The 12,819-nt window shown below is 32.6% G+C and overlaps 1 protein-coding gene across 3 annotated transcripts; it reads right to left on the reverse strand.

Annotated features, from left to right (window-relative positions):
- Window positions 1-1,348: 1,348 nt before the first annotated feature.
- On the reverse strand, window positions 1,349-12,246 carry LOC105171080 (Transducin/WD40 repeat-like superfamily protein). Of its 3 annotated transcripts, XR_848536.3 has the most exons (19): window positions 12,055-12,246; window positions 11,877-11,973; window positions 11,688-11,741; window positions 11,499-11,551; window positions 11,241-11,274; window positions 10,159-10,228; window positions 9,456-9,547; window positions 8,414-8,488; window positions 7,704-7,795; window positions 6,743-6,872; window positions 6,538-6,627; window positions 5,943-6,008; window positions 5,592-5,683; window positions 5,214-5,279; window positions 5,041-5,107; window positions 4,478-4,563; window positions 3,993-4,122; window positions 3,199-3,365; window positions 1,349-1,622 (listed from the first exon to the last, which is right to left on the reverse strand). XR_848536.3 is itself a non-coding variant. In XM_011092092.3 (18 exons), the coding sequence occupies exons 1-18, from the start codon at window positions 12,111-12,113 to the stop codon at window positions 3,336-3,338; spliced, it is 1,380 nt and encodes a 459-aa protein (XP_011090394.1). In that variant the 5' UTR covers window positions 12,114-12,246; the 3' UTR covers window positions 2,942-3,335. The 3 variants fall into 3 exon arrangements, 2 of the variants coding, with proteins under 2 accessions (XP_011090394.1, XP_011090393.1); XM_011092092.3 differs by lacking the exon at window positions 1,349-1,622 and having other exon boundaries at window positions 2,942-3,365; window positions 3,993-4,119; XM_011092091.3 differs by lacking the exon at window positions 1,349-1,622 and having other exon boundaries at window positions 2,942-3,365.
- Between the last annotated feature and the right edge of the window lie 573 nt (window positions 12,247-12,819).

Raw genomic sequence — 12,819 nt, forward strand, 5'->3', positions numbered from 1 at the left:
TAATTACTAGGGCGGTGGATAAATTAAGGATTATGGGCAGATAAATTAAGATCACTTCTCATTTAGTCACTTTGGTCATAATTAAATAATTTTAATCAACATTAAGGTCCACTACTGCTAATCTTTGTCTTCCTTTTGAAAAATTATTGTTTGACATCACAAAGATCGGGATAAGATTTTGGTAGAAGCTTGTCATTAAGATTTTTTATTTTTTTAAAGTAAATAATGAAAAGATAAAGTCATAGATTTAAGGCCAAAAGCTCAAAAGAGATTGGATGATTAACGCTAATCGACACAGTTATTCTTAATTACGTTGGAGCTGATGTAATTATAATGTTTGAAGCATGGATTAATCTATTAATTTACTAGTGATTTTTTTATGATTTTATTGCAATCGGACGAGATTTCATGTCTGGTTATAGTATTATAAAACAATGTTGTAATTAAAGATGAAAACGCTGATAATTAGTGCTTATTGCAGTTAGTAATTACAGCTGCAATTTGGTCCTTCTGATATCATTATGAATAAAGCTATGCAAGTCCTATCAGGACCTCCTATTGCAATTAAAAGAACAATTCAACACTACCAGCCAAGTTTTACTTAATTTACGAAATTGAAGTACCATAATGTGTTCAAGTAGTTGTTCTATTGTAATAATAGTTCTAAATTAATTATAAATATTTGATATTGATAATTAGTTTATTGATAGTTAATAATTGAAATTTATCATATAATTACAATCAATTTACTTAAAAAAATAAAAGAATAATGTCAGCACTAGAAAAGATTCTAAATCCATCGTAACGATTAGACAAATAAATTGAACTACCAGTAAGGGGTAATTACACACTTTCCTCTTTAAGTTTGGTGTAATTACACATAAATTATTTTTTTTTTGTAATTTAAAAAATTACATCTAATATTCTTGAGGTTTGTTTTTATCTAGCAAACATGTGACTCCATTAATCAAAATTCATCGAATTTAATAATATTAAGAAAAAATTTGGATCAAAATTCATATTTACCCCCAATTGACTTACTACTGATTTATTACGGATCAAATAAATCTTATTATAATCAAATTACCATTATACATTTTCATACGAAATGCATATAAAAAAGTATACTTTCAATGTTATAAGAGTAACTTAGTCACAGAAAATTTGTTCTATCTATAATAAGTCAATAATAAAATAATCGAGGTTAAATATCAAATTTGTTTGAATTATTTTGTTAATATCAATAAATTCAATGACTGAATAATAGATAAATTTATTTGTTAGACAGAAGCAAACCTTAAAAATATTAAACATAATTTTTCAAACTACAAGAAATTTACATATAATTACACCTAATCTCAAGAACGAGAAATATAATGATCCCACGTATAAGATACAAAACAGTTGAAACAATTAGATCGGACTTAATTTTGGTGGTTGTGCAGCCAATTCTGCTGTCTCAATCCACCGAAAGCTTCAAACTTGAAAACCACCCCCACTATTTGAATTCATATATCACTGTTCCATAATTCAGAATTACCTAATTATTTAATTTACAAATATTATTTTCTTCACTCCATGTCAAACAATTGTTATCAGCAAGATTGAGAACAAGATTTTGCCTGGAGGAAAACATTTCAGATTGATGTGATGCAACTGAAAGTGAAAGACAGAATGGTAGATTATGATGGAATTGAATTAGTCCATATAATTAACATAATAATTATGTGCAGATGACGGAAGATTATGATGGAAATTTGAATTTGTCCACATAAAAAAGAAGACTGGAAATTCTAATTCTAAGTTAATTAAAGCATTGATTAGAAGTTCTGATTTGACCTACCTACATCCTCTCTAAATTGGAGCATTATAATTGCTTGCCCACAACAAAATTATGATGTATGAGTGAGTGTTCAAAGTCCACAACACCAGACTTTGTTTAAATCCCTAAAAAGATGAGAAAGTGTAACTAAAATGGAGCCCAAAACAAAAGATGTTTACTACGGAAAAATGTACTGCTAATCATTTCATACCTCCTGCTTTCTTATTGCCGACGCAACCATTAACAAACTCAAGAACAGGAGTAGGAAATTAACCATACGGATGGATGAAAACAAAGCAACCAAATCTCCTTCCATCCATTTATCTATCATATCTACCCGATTTCTATGTTTATTAAGTTTGGATAGTTTGATTCCACATCAATAGCCAAAAGATACATCGAAATATTAGTCGACAACTACTAAAAATTTAATAATTTCGCTATCAACAGTTAATAACATTGATAATTAACATCCATTTGAATTGACATCACTTTTCCACTAATTTTTTTGTAGTGGTCGATGTGATGTCTTTAGCTCGACGTGAACCTCACTTAAGATTAATGGGGGTGATTTAGACTTTAGAGCAAATTATATTATTTGTCAACACACCAAAAAATATGCAAAAATAAAATCAATGTCTAGGTGTAGATGAATGTGGAAAAACGTACGAGATCATCAAGATTTTGTGTATATTTCTTGTCCGCCAGCCGCTTACCTCTCCCATATTTCTTGCCTAAAGCTCATGAGAAATGGTACAAGCTAGTCTATTATCTTATCACTCCGTCTAAGTGTCTCATTTTCAACTGATAAGATGAGCATTAAACTTCATTGTCGGCTTACATTTGTGGGATAAATTCAATTGGAACTATCTAGAAAAGACATTGTGCGCAACAGGAAAAGGGAAAAGAACCCACGCAGGGATAGTCATAGAAGCAAGGTTTATCTTGTATAACGAGATTTATCATTTATCCATACTCGAGGTCTCAGAACTATCAAAGCACTACATGTGTTACTGCATTTATGTATTTTTCAAGTTAGTTTCTAGTTCACCTTACGACTAGTCTAATGCTTAATAATTTCATCTCATCTAGAACCACCTTGCCAAAATTTTACCACAGTTAAAAAACCAGGAAACAATAAACATGGTATTCAACTGGAATCCACAAGGTGAAGTTCAGCTATATCACAGTAGAAATGTAGCGTGTAGCTTCATAGTCAATCCAACAAACAGATGCCAGAAATGTGATTTCCTTGTATCATGTCATGACTCTGAGCAGCTAGCTGTACTCAATTTAGCACAGGCTCAGGGTCTTCCTATATTTTCCACGTAATGTGTTAGACATGCATGACTTCTGTTAACAACTTGAAAAATTACCTCAAGAGCTAAAACCAGTGGGTTGCTGCATAACATTTTGAAGATTCTGTACCATGCTCTGGTTTGGCAATTGAGGTTCCTCAGATCTTTATCTATCTTACAAAATAGATGACCATCTGCAGCTAAGCAGGACATCTTCATTGGGATATCACGAGCAGTGATGACAACTGAAAAAAGTCAAATTTATCAGAATTACATAGCCCAGAGATGAACATCACATTGAGGAAATTAGTTGTATTCTGCAGATTCTCATGCAATCATAATGCCTCATCAGAATTTAACACATCATTTGTCAGGTTATTCAATTTCTGATTTCTTTTTTAACTTCACAGAATTAATGATGGCACTCGATAATTCATTATAAAACAGCAACATGCATAATATAATCATTGGAGGCGTGCTGATAAACCATATTAAACCATTCTTTCTTCGCCTAAAATTTGCACGACTTAAACAGAAAACCCACATGAGCAGTGTGATTAAGTATATGATGTTTAAGGGGAAATTATAGAAGTTTTATTGAGCTGAATAGTCTGAAAAATAGCAGGAGCCTAATCATTGAAATCGTAGTTTTCAACATCAAATCTATTTCTGGTTAAAGGAGATGATGTGTGCAGAATACTCAGCCTATCTTATCACTATCAAATCATGCGGTATAACAAAGTTGAGAGTATGAAAATTTGCTAATCAAGTGATGTGCATTGGTGAAAGGACAGGCAATTTAAAATAATAGATGCATTTAAATATAGGACAAGCAACAGGCAGTAATGTCAAACAATAATGGAGATATGCACCTCAGTTCCAGCCACAATGGTGCCATTCAGAGGATGAGCCACACATGCAGTAACACTTTCAGACAACGGGAGATATCTGTTTTGCATATGCTGGCTGGTTGCTTCTCCAGTGCTATGTATATCCTCACTACTAGGAACGAATTTACAGTTAGCAGCAGCTTTAAGACATAACGCACTTTATTGACACTTCCTCCCATGCAAATCAAAAGGAATGGTGAAAAAATTTACTTTCTTCAGATGCTAAACTAGAAGGCAGGATCTTATTCCCACATGCTTAGCAGTCACACGCACAGACACAGAGGGTATGCAAAGTTTCACTGGTAGACTAAGGGTTAAAATGGAATTGATAGAAAACATCAAATCAAGATTTCAATAAGTTAATTTGCTTCAACTCTCAATTAGATATGAAGTCTCAACAGCATGAATAACTGATGAAAATGTTATAAAAAACAGACTAAAATGTGAAGTTTTTAGGAGATTCTTACTTGTAGTCCACATGACAAGGAGAGGTGCAGTCTGGATAGAAATCCAAAAGATAAAGGCCATTGCTGGATGATCCAACAGCATAAATCTGCACATATTCTCCAAAAAGTAAATATTGCAAAGTGTAGAAGTATGATGTCCAAATCAAACTAAAACGTAATCCAATTGCATTACACCAGCTTGATAAATTATTTTCAAAACTAAATATTCCCTTCTAATTGACTACATATGTTTTGCAGCATTGTCAAAAGCTAATGTGGACATCAATAAACAAGAAAAGGGTATGAGTACCAGATTATGTTGATTCCTTTTTAAGCATATAGGTCTTAAATGCAAATTGAGAAAGCCCAATTTGGAATGATAGAAGAATTTTACATTATGTTTTGTTCTTGAGAAATGAGTAGATTGACAAGTCCAAAGCATGTCAGGGACGTCCATTTTCCTCTAGTACCTTTTCTATCCCGTTCCTCCTAATGAGAAATAGTAGGTTGCATATCTCAAAAAGCAACAGTATTAACTGTTGGTGCAGTAAAGCAAATCAAATGTATTGGTTTTTACGACTTACCGAGTTAATTGGTAGCCAACATGGCTTTTTCAAGTACGAGAGATTGGCCAAATCATTTTGCTCATCCCTATTCTCAGATTAACATGCACAGTAAAAATTGACACCAGTGAGAAATGTCGCAGAGTCTTTTTCAAATGGAAGTGTCAGTTTTTAAGTTAGTTCTATGTACTTACAACCACGAAGGTGGAGGACAATGAATGTGTGTCACTTGAAACTTGGTGGTATCTAGGACACCTGACCTAGAGCAAACAACGATAATCATGTTGAGAAAAGGCGGGCTGTCGAAGCAAAATAAGATGGACAGAAGATCCCAAAAACAATGTAAGATGTTTCACACAGGGAAAAAAAATGTTTCAAGAATCTTTCAGAAATTATTAGATATACTAGAAATGAAAATATTACGCTCTATTTTTAAAATCTTAAATACTGCTAATAAATCATGTTTTACAAATGGAAAATAGAAGGATAAAACACACACACACAATTATATTAACACATGCCAAGCTCATTCTGAAGAATAAAAAGTAGCATCCACTTGTTTCCAAACTCACCATCCATCATCAAGATGAAATGCCAATTGATAAGGACAAGATGGATCAACATCAATCGAGTGTATCTCCTTTGAAATAATATTTGATTGAGCCTGCAGACAGTAAGAAGATGTGTTCAATGCACACAAAAGTATCTAGAAGAAGCAACAGTTTTCAACAACTGTTAACCCTTAAGCAGAATATGGCTCATCCAAATAGCCAGTAATTTCCTCTTTTTTCAGATACGGAAAGGAGATGTAAATTATGTAACTAGCAAATATTAAAGAAATTTGGGAACAAAGAGAATTATAAGCTTCTATGACATAAATCCAACGAGAAAAAGAGTAAATTACGACAAGTAAGTTTGCATACCTTCAATGGAGATATTTTCTCCAGCTCATGTGCCAACTTCACCTTTAACAAAGGAGAATAGTATTCCTGGATAAGCAAAGCTCATATTATAGCAAACAGATTACAGATCAATCATGAGAGACTGCTTAGTAGAAGATAGTACTCCATGCGTCCAACAAAATCTATGTGCTTGTCTTGTTTAAAAAAATCAACAGTTAATTAATTCGATCACCAAGTAGGCCGCTCTTAAAACATAAATTAATTAGGTCTATAACTACTTCCTATCAATTAAATGTTCTGTATTTCATCTTAATGTTAACTAATACAAACATTATCAATTGAATTTCTTTTATAGCCTAATTAAATGTTTCAATTTATAATTATTAACTTTTGTAGAGAAGAACAATTTTGGTAGGAAAACAATCATGTTTCTTATATTTCAAAAAAGGCAATCCAGGCATGCTTTCTAGGATGTGGGAAAAGTATATTATTCATATACATTATAGATGTGATTCCTATTTACTTGAAAATTTGGTATAAACTTTGCTTTTTCACCAAAGTTAAATCAAACAATCCTGTGAGCAAAGTCAGAGGGGAAAGTCCATAAGTATAATACCTCCTTATTGTTTCTAAAAGCAGTATATGATCTTCCTCCACGTAGGTCCCACATAAATATGGTTCCCTGCTTGCTAGCTCCATAAATAATCTACTGGTTAAACAGAAAATTTGCAACGTATAATTTGATTAAAAACTATTGAAAGTGGAGATGAGGAATATTTCTTATTTTGGTTAAAAGTAACATAGTTTGATTAAAAACTGACCTCATTATCCCCACTTAACTTGATGCTATTAAGCGAGTCAGTAGAATTTGTTGTGAGTTCCAAACACGGAAAATCACTAACTCTTCTATCCCACACATTAATTACACCACTAGTATCAGATGCGAGCAACCTATTGAGGAGATTATGCAGAGGAAACCCAAAAGAAAACCTTTATCAATGTGAATATATCAAGAAATAAAAAATAATAAGAAAACAGGTAAAAAAAATCCAAAGCAACTTAAACTTTTCACTCTTCTTATAGTTCTACTGTAGACAAATTTTCTTCTATAGTATATAGGTATGGAAGTTCTATAAATTACTGTGTGACTAATATCCTGATATCCTTTGGACCTTGAATACCTTTCCTAACGGATTTAGTTTTATCAATGTTTCAAAATGTTATTCCAATCTACACTAGTCAGTGTAAACTATTAGTGCTCTAGACTGGATGTTTCTCACTCCAAGATTTTATTTCTTTTTTACTTCTCTTTTTCCAAAACTTCAGGCTCTGTTTTGTTCAATTTTAGGGAATACTGGAGAAATGTTTTAGACAATGAATTCTAGAGAAAATGCACTGAGTGAAGTATGTTGATTTTATTTTTGGGGGAGGTTTTCTCCAGTACCGATGTCTTTTCATGTAAGTTTTGTCAGGTTAGTGGTGTTATGAAAAAATATATATTATAATATCATATGTCGTTATTATACTAATGTAGTAATTGAAAGATCTAAATTATACACTTTTAATTGATTAAAAGATTTAAATATGCATAAAGATAAACGTTGTAAAAGAATAGAATATATATGTATGTGTTTGCGCATGCAATAATAAATATTATATTTTTATAATATCACATTTTGAGATTAAATGCCTCTTGCAATAAATTCTAGGTTGTAATGCATCCTCTCATCATCAAGATATGAAATGAAAAAACAAAAAGAAATATTGGCTCCAGTTACAGACCTCGAACTGTCATCAGAAGAAAAAGAAATGTCAGAAAAGCCTTTCTGAACATTGAACCCATGAACAGTGACGTTGGGTCTTTTCCTCAACACCTTATAAAGAAATCAAGAAAAAACAGTTGTACATCAACATACAAGAAAACCATTAAAAACTAATCCGGATTATTTTGAAGTTAAAGCAGCTTGACACTGATTCTCAAATACACTTAATGCATGTATTTCATATCAAGGTTCTCAGGTATAAGAGTGTTAGTTACCTATGTCCACTTCCATGCATCTATGTTCTCTTCGTTCATACCAATGATGATATTAAACCAAAATTGACCCATAAAGACACTAATGAAACAGAATAGCTTTAAGCCAAAAATGCAGCTCTAATGGTAAGGTTTGCTATGAGCCTATGACAAGTTAAAATCTCAGAGATAAAGTGATACCAACATTGATTCATGGTCATATCTGATTAATAGTCTCTTTATGCTTGCACATTCATTTCATGCTCAACGCCTCAACCTCAGAGAATGTTCTTCAATTCTTAATATAGTCAACTTTCTATAGAACACCTTTGACTGATGAATCAAATAAATAAATTTATATTTGTAACTTAGATATTTTATTCTCATTCATCTTCTCAGGAAAGAAACTCCATGGTGGATCTTCAGTTAAAGATGGACACTATAGAGATTGCACTGAAGAAATCCGGAAAATACTCACCTGAACTGGTTCAGATGAGATGAACCCAATGTCGAAAATATGAACTTCACTGCTTTTCATTGATGTACAGGCAATCTGCGGTTACAAAAACACATACAAAGTGTGAAGCCACAAGGGAAAAAAATGTTGAAAGTGAAAGGCAAAAAGGTGCAGATAAGATAATAGGAAACTAAACTTGCTTCTCTCTCTTGAAATCGTAAGTGAAAGGAAATTCATCCTCATGAAATATGTATGCCTGAAAAGCTTATCTTGACTAGGAAATAAAAGAAATGAAAAGAAAGAGACTGTCCACCAGAACGCATCAGTTGCCACATTCATGTTGAAAAATAATAAAAGGTCCTGAGAGTTTGAAAGCAATTACGAATGAACAAGAAAAGGAAAAAAGCAAAGCAAAGCAGAAGAAACATTTTCATAAAAAGATTTCGTGAAACAGTGGCACGAGAAAGAAAGTCCAACAACTGCAAAACAGAATTTAGAATTTCAATAAATGGAAATATATTGAAATAACACGCGGAGACCTTTTTAAGAAACTAATCAAAGTTTTTCCTGCACAAGCACACCACTAAATTAATTAACTTTATATGTTGCTGCTAAAATTAGTCATCGACACAATAAGTTCCTCCCAATTCTCTTCAGCACTATCCATGGCCTACATAACTGAGAAGTGAATGAATTAGGCTCAAGATTGCAGGCCTTCTAAATCACCTCTATCGAGCACATCCCTAAGCAGATGAAGTGTGTGTTCAAGCCATGTTTGATGTTGTCCCACTTGCTTAGAAATTCATGCCCATTTAGGATACAAGATCACCTGTTCAGGTGAGCGTTCAGTTATTTCAGACTAAGAACTTGCTTCTACTAGTTCTTCCTGAAACAAGAAGCATGTGCGAAGCAGAGCACAGTAGGGGGGCTCCAGCAACAGTTCACTTGCTATAGAAAATGATCCAACAAACTAAATATGCTTCAATATTTAGAGTACATAGTAAAAATGACCAATTATGTAAGCATGGTTGATTGATCACCCAGAATGAAGAAAAATTCTAACCTCATCTTGGTTTGCAAGATTCCACCGAACGACATCAAGTTGTTGATACATAGATATGTGCAGTAACTGCTTTGCTTCATCTTCTTTCAAATCTGAAGGATATATAACCCATTGAAAGTATTAGTATATGGAGGATACGCATAGTTCCTTTCGTGCCATGAGGGTAAATAACCATATCAATGGGAGAACTGAGAAGAAGATAGAAAAAATTAGTTAGTATATGTACAACATACTTAAGGATATTAGGGGCAAATTATCCACATAAAACCATGAAGCAAACTGAATGTTCTACTTTTAGCCTACTGTTGTCGCTTTTTAATTTCAACCACGAAATGCGAGAATAAACCAGAAGCAACTCCTTCATTTCTTCATGTTTCTCTTTGCATGGAAAAAAAAATTAGTTAGCCTGTGCTACTTCTAAAAAAATAATAATAATGAAAAAGTGGCCTCAAGTATCACAATTTACAAGCCGATTTTGGGTCAGACCAATCAACTTGCTTCAAGATATGTGTTATGAATTTGTTGTGCATGTGCTCAGTTTGTCCAAATTCTATGTTCAATTGTTAAAACCTGGGACCATATGTCAGTCTAAGTCTAAAGCAAATCTACTTATCATAATGGTATCCTTAAATGACAGTCATATCACTGAACAGCAAAAATTTACATAAAACATAACATAAATCTGATTTTCATGACTCGTTACCTGGGCTTTGAATATCTAAGTCGTGCACAGTTAAGCAACCTGATTTTGTAGCCGATGCCAAGTATACACCCTATCAAGACAAGCCAATAATTCATAACCAAATGGTATATCTGATAGGCTCCCTAAAAGCTCTAATATCTCCTATCTATAATAGCAAAGAAAAGAGATACGCACTATGAATTCTTATGCTTCTGCCACATCCACCTTACAACCAAGACTCACGTAAACAAATTACTCATTCACACATAAGTTGAAAAGTGCTTCCTGGAGTTAGGTGTTATACTGCTTTTCTATCATATTTTTTAAGACCAGGACTTCAACATGTCTAAAGTATTAAATAAGCAATAATAGTAGAACAAAATTGACTGAATCCGCAAATTATTTCTCTTATAACTGATCCAGAGTCTTTGACAAGACAGAAAAAATACAAGCATAAGATTATTAGCTTTATCAATTATAGAGCCAGGAATCCAGTCACCGGTTGAAAAGATTTTCATGTATATTTTTATCTAGATTTGATTGGAAAGGAGTTCTGGTGCTACTCAGAACACGTTGTACCTCCTTGGTGATATTAATATATTACATGATCACTAAATTTTTGTCCAAGTAGCAACAATTAATCATGAGCTGGACAGTACAACATGATACAACACAAGTGCACAAGAAGTGGCATGTCCAAGAAACATTAATTAAGTAACAGCAAATTGATAGTCAACCAAAAGCTGAATTACTTACTCTCTTAAATTTGTTTTGATCAATACCTCAAAATATCTTTCATATAGTATTCAGAATATTAGTTGACAACCTTATTTTTGTTGTCAACCACAGCTTTTCATGTGGAAGTATGACATTGTCTATTTCTTTCTAATTGTCTAAGCCCTAAAGTTTGATGCCTATGATACAATAGTTTTCGAACTTTATCTTGTTAGCAAGTATGAAACAGCTCAAGTCTCTTCAATAAGCATACTGAAAAGGCTCAAGCTACAATTATGCTAATTTTCAAATTTTATAAAGAACCTATTAAAAATTTGCTAATATAACATAGTTAAAATAAGTGAAAATAATATTCATAATTCAATTACCTTAGAATCATATTCAAGTGATGTGATTCCCTGCCTGAAAAAGACCAGAAATGTTTAGACTGAGATACTTACACCATAACACAAAAGGATTTAAATTAACTGAAATACAATTTCAGATTAAATAAGGAATTTTTTTCTTTATATACATAAGAATACTTAGACAAGCATTGAACTCTTAAATAGCTCGAAGAAAAAGCATCTGGATGTGATCCCCTATAACAACACAGAGAAGCATATAATAGAAAAAGAAAAGCCAACCTTTTGATTGCTCTTGGGTTATGATTGAATCCAACGCTGTTAAACCAATCAGCCTGTCAAGACCACACTCAATAAAATCCACCACAAACCACAACCGGAGAAAATTATGCATGTAATCTGTTGCTTAGTGTTCATGTCAAATTAAAACTCAAACCAATAAAAGACGAATAGGTGAAAAGAATTTCATACATGAGTCTGGCATGGTTCTCCATTGACATGGTATTTATGAGGAAACGCTCCAACCTTAACGTAATCCCCAACAAAGAAATTCAACAGAGAAACAAAAGAAGAATTAATGAATGTTAGTATGTGCAATTACAGTAAATCCTTCGATTTGTATAATGAACCGCACGAAAATGAAAATAAACTAACACTGACCTCCGAATACGATTGAATTATGAGAGTAGTAAGGTGGTGCCGATAATTTGGCTCGAACTTTCCATTTAATTCGACGAGACTTCTCTTCCATTGATGCCTAAAATTCCATCGCCTTACGTAAATTACAACCTAGAAAACAAGTAGAAGCAAATCCTTATTTAGGGTTTATACAGATTACCTTTTCACGGATTTCCGTCTCTCAGCCGATGGGTTCACAGGAACCAAGTATCTCTCCATCAACTAAAACAGAGAGTTCTTCGCTTCTCTCCCAAAATCAAAATTAGATGAATTTGGGGAGCGCTTTAAATCTCGAAATACTAATCTTGAAATCTCCCGCCATCCTTTGTCTCCTGATATGTACGGCTACGATATTTTTGCCGTTATATATATAGAGAGAGAGAGACAGAGCTAACTTAATTGGGCTGGTGTTTGAATTGGGCTTCTAAGGGAACAAATTGACCGTTATAGACCCGCAGTTGAACAATTTTGACCCTAAAATCAAATACTGTACATGGGTATTGTCTCAAAAATAAAAATAAAAGAAATAGGGAGAGAAAAAATAATTTATAAACATATTCTGATACAAAATATAAATAAATAATTCTTATTTTATATACATATGTCCAATGTTGTACAATCATCACAAATAAATGAAAATTAAGTGGTGAAATTTCAAATTAAATTAGGCATATGTTAAAAGATACATTAGACTTACTCTAAAATGATCGTCAAATAAAATATGCACTAAAAGAAAAAAAATTATTATTCCATATACTGTACATAACTACGACTTAAAAATTATAGTAAATTAATATTATTTACTACAGTTAGAAAAAAAAAACAATATCAAAAATCAAGTGTTTTATATGATTAATTAATATTTTGTGATGGTTTAGCTGCGATCAAAACATATACAATAGTTTTTAGTCATGCCTAATATTTT

Source organism: Sesamum indicum, linkage group LG9, assembly GCF_026168435.1.
Source record: "Sesamum indicum cultivar Baizhima isolate 11 linkage group LG9, ASM2616843v1, whole genome shotgun sequence".
Classification (NCBI taxonomy): domain Eukaryota; kingdom Viridiplantae; phylum Streptophyta; class Magnoliopsida; order Lamiales; family Pedaliaceae; genus Sesamum; species Sesamum indicum.

Bases quoted from the DNA above. Each gene is read 5' to 3' on its own strand.
- LOC105171080 (XM_011092091.3), bottom strand. From the start codon at position 12,113: ATGGAGAGATACTTGGTTCCTGTGAACCCATCGGCTGAGAGACGGAAA. The intron at 6,873-7,703 runs GTCTGTAACTGG...TCTCCTCAATAG, and splicing joins TCTTCTGATGACAGTTCGAG to GTTGCTCGCATCTGATACTA. The intron at 5,684-5,942 runs GTATGCAAACTT...TACTGTCTGCAG, and splicing joins AGAAAATATCTCCATTGAAG to GCTCAATCAAATATTATTTC.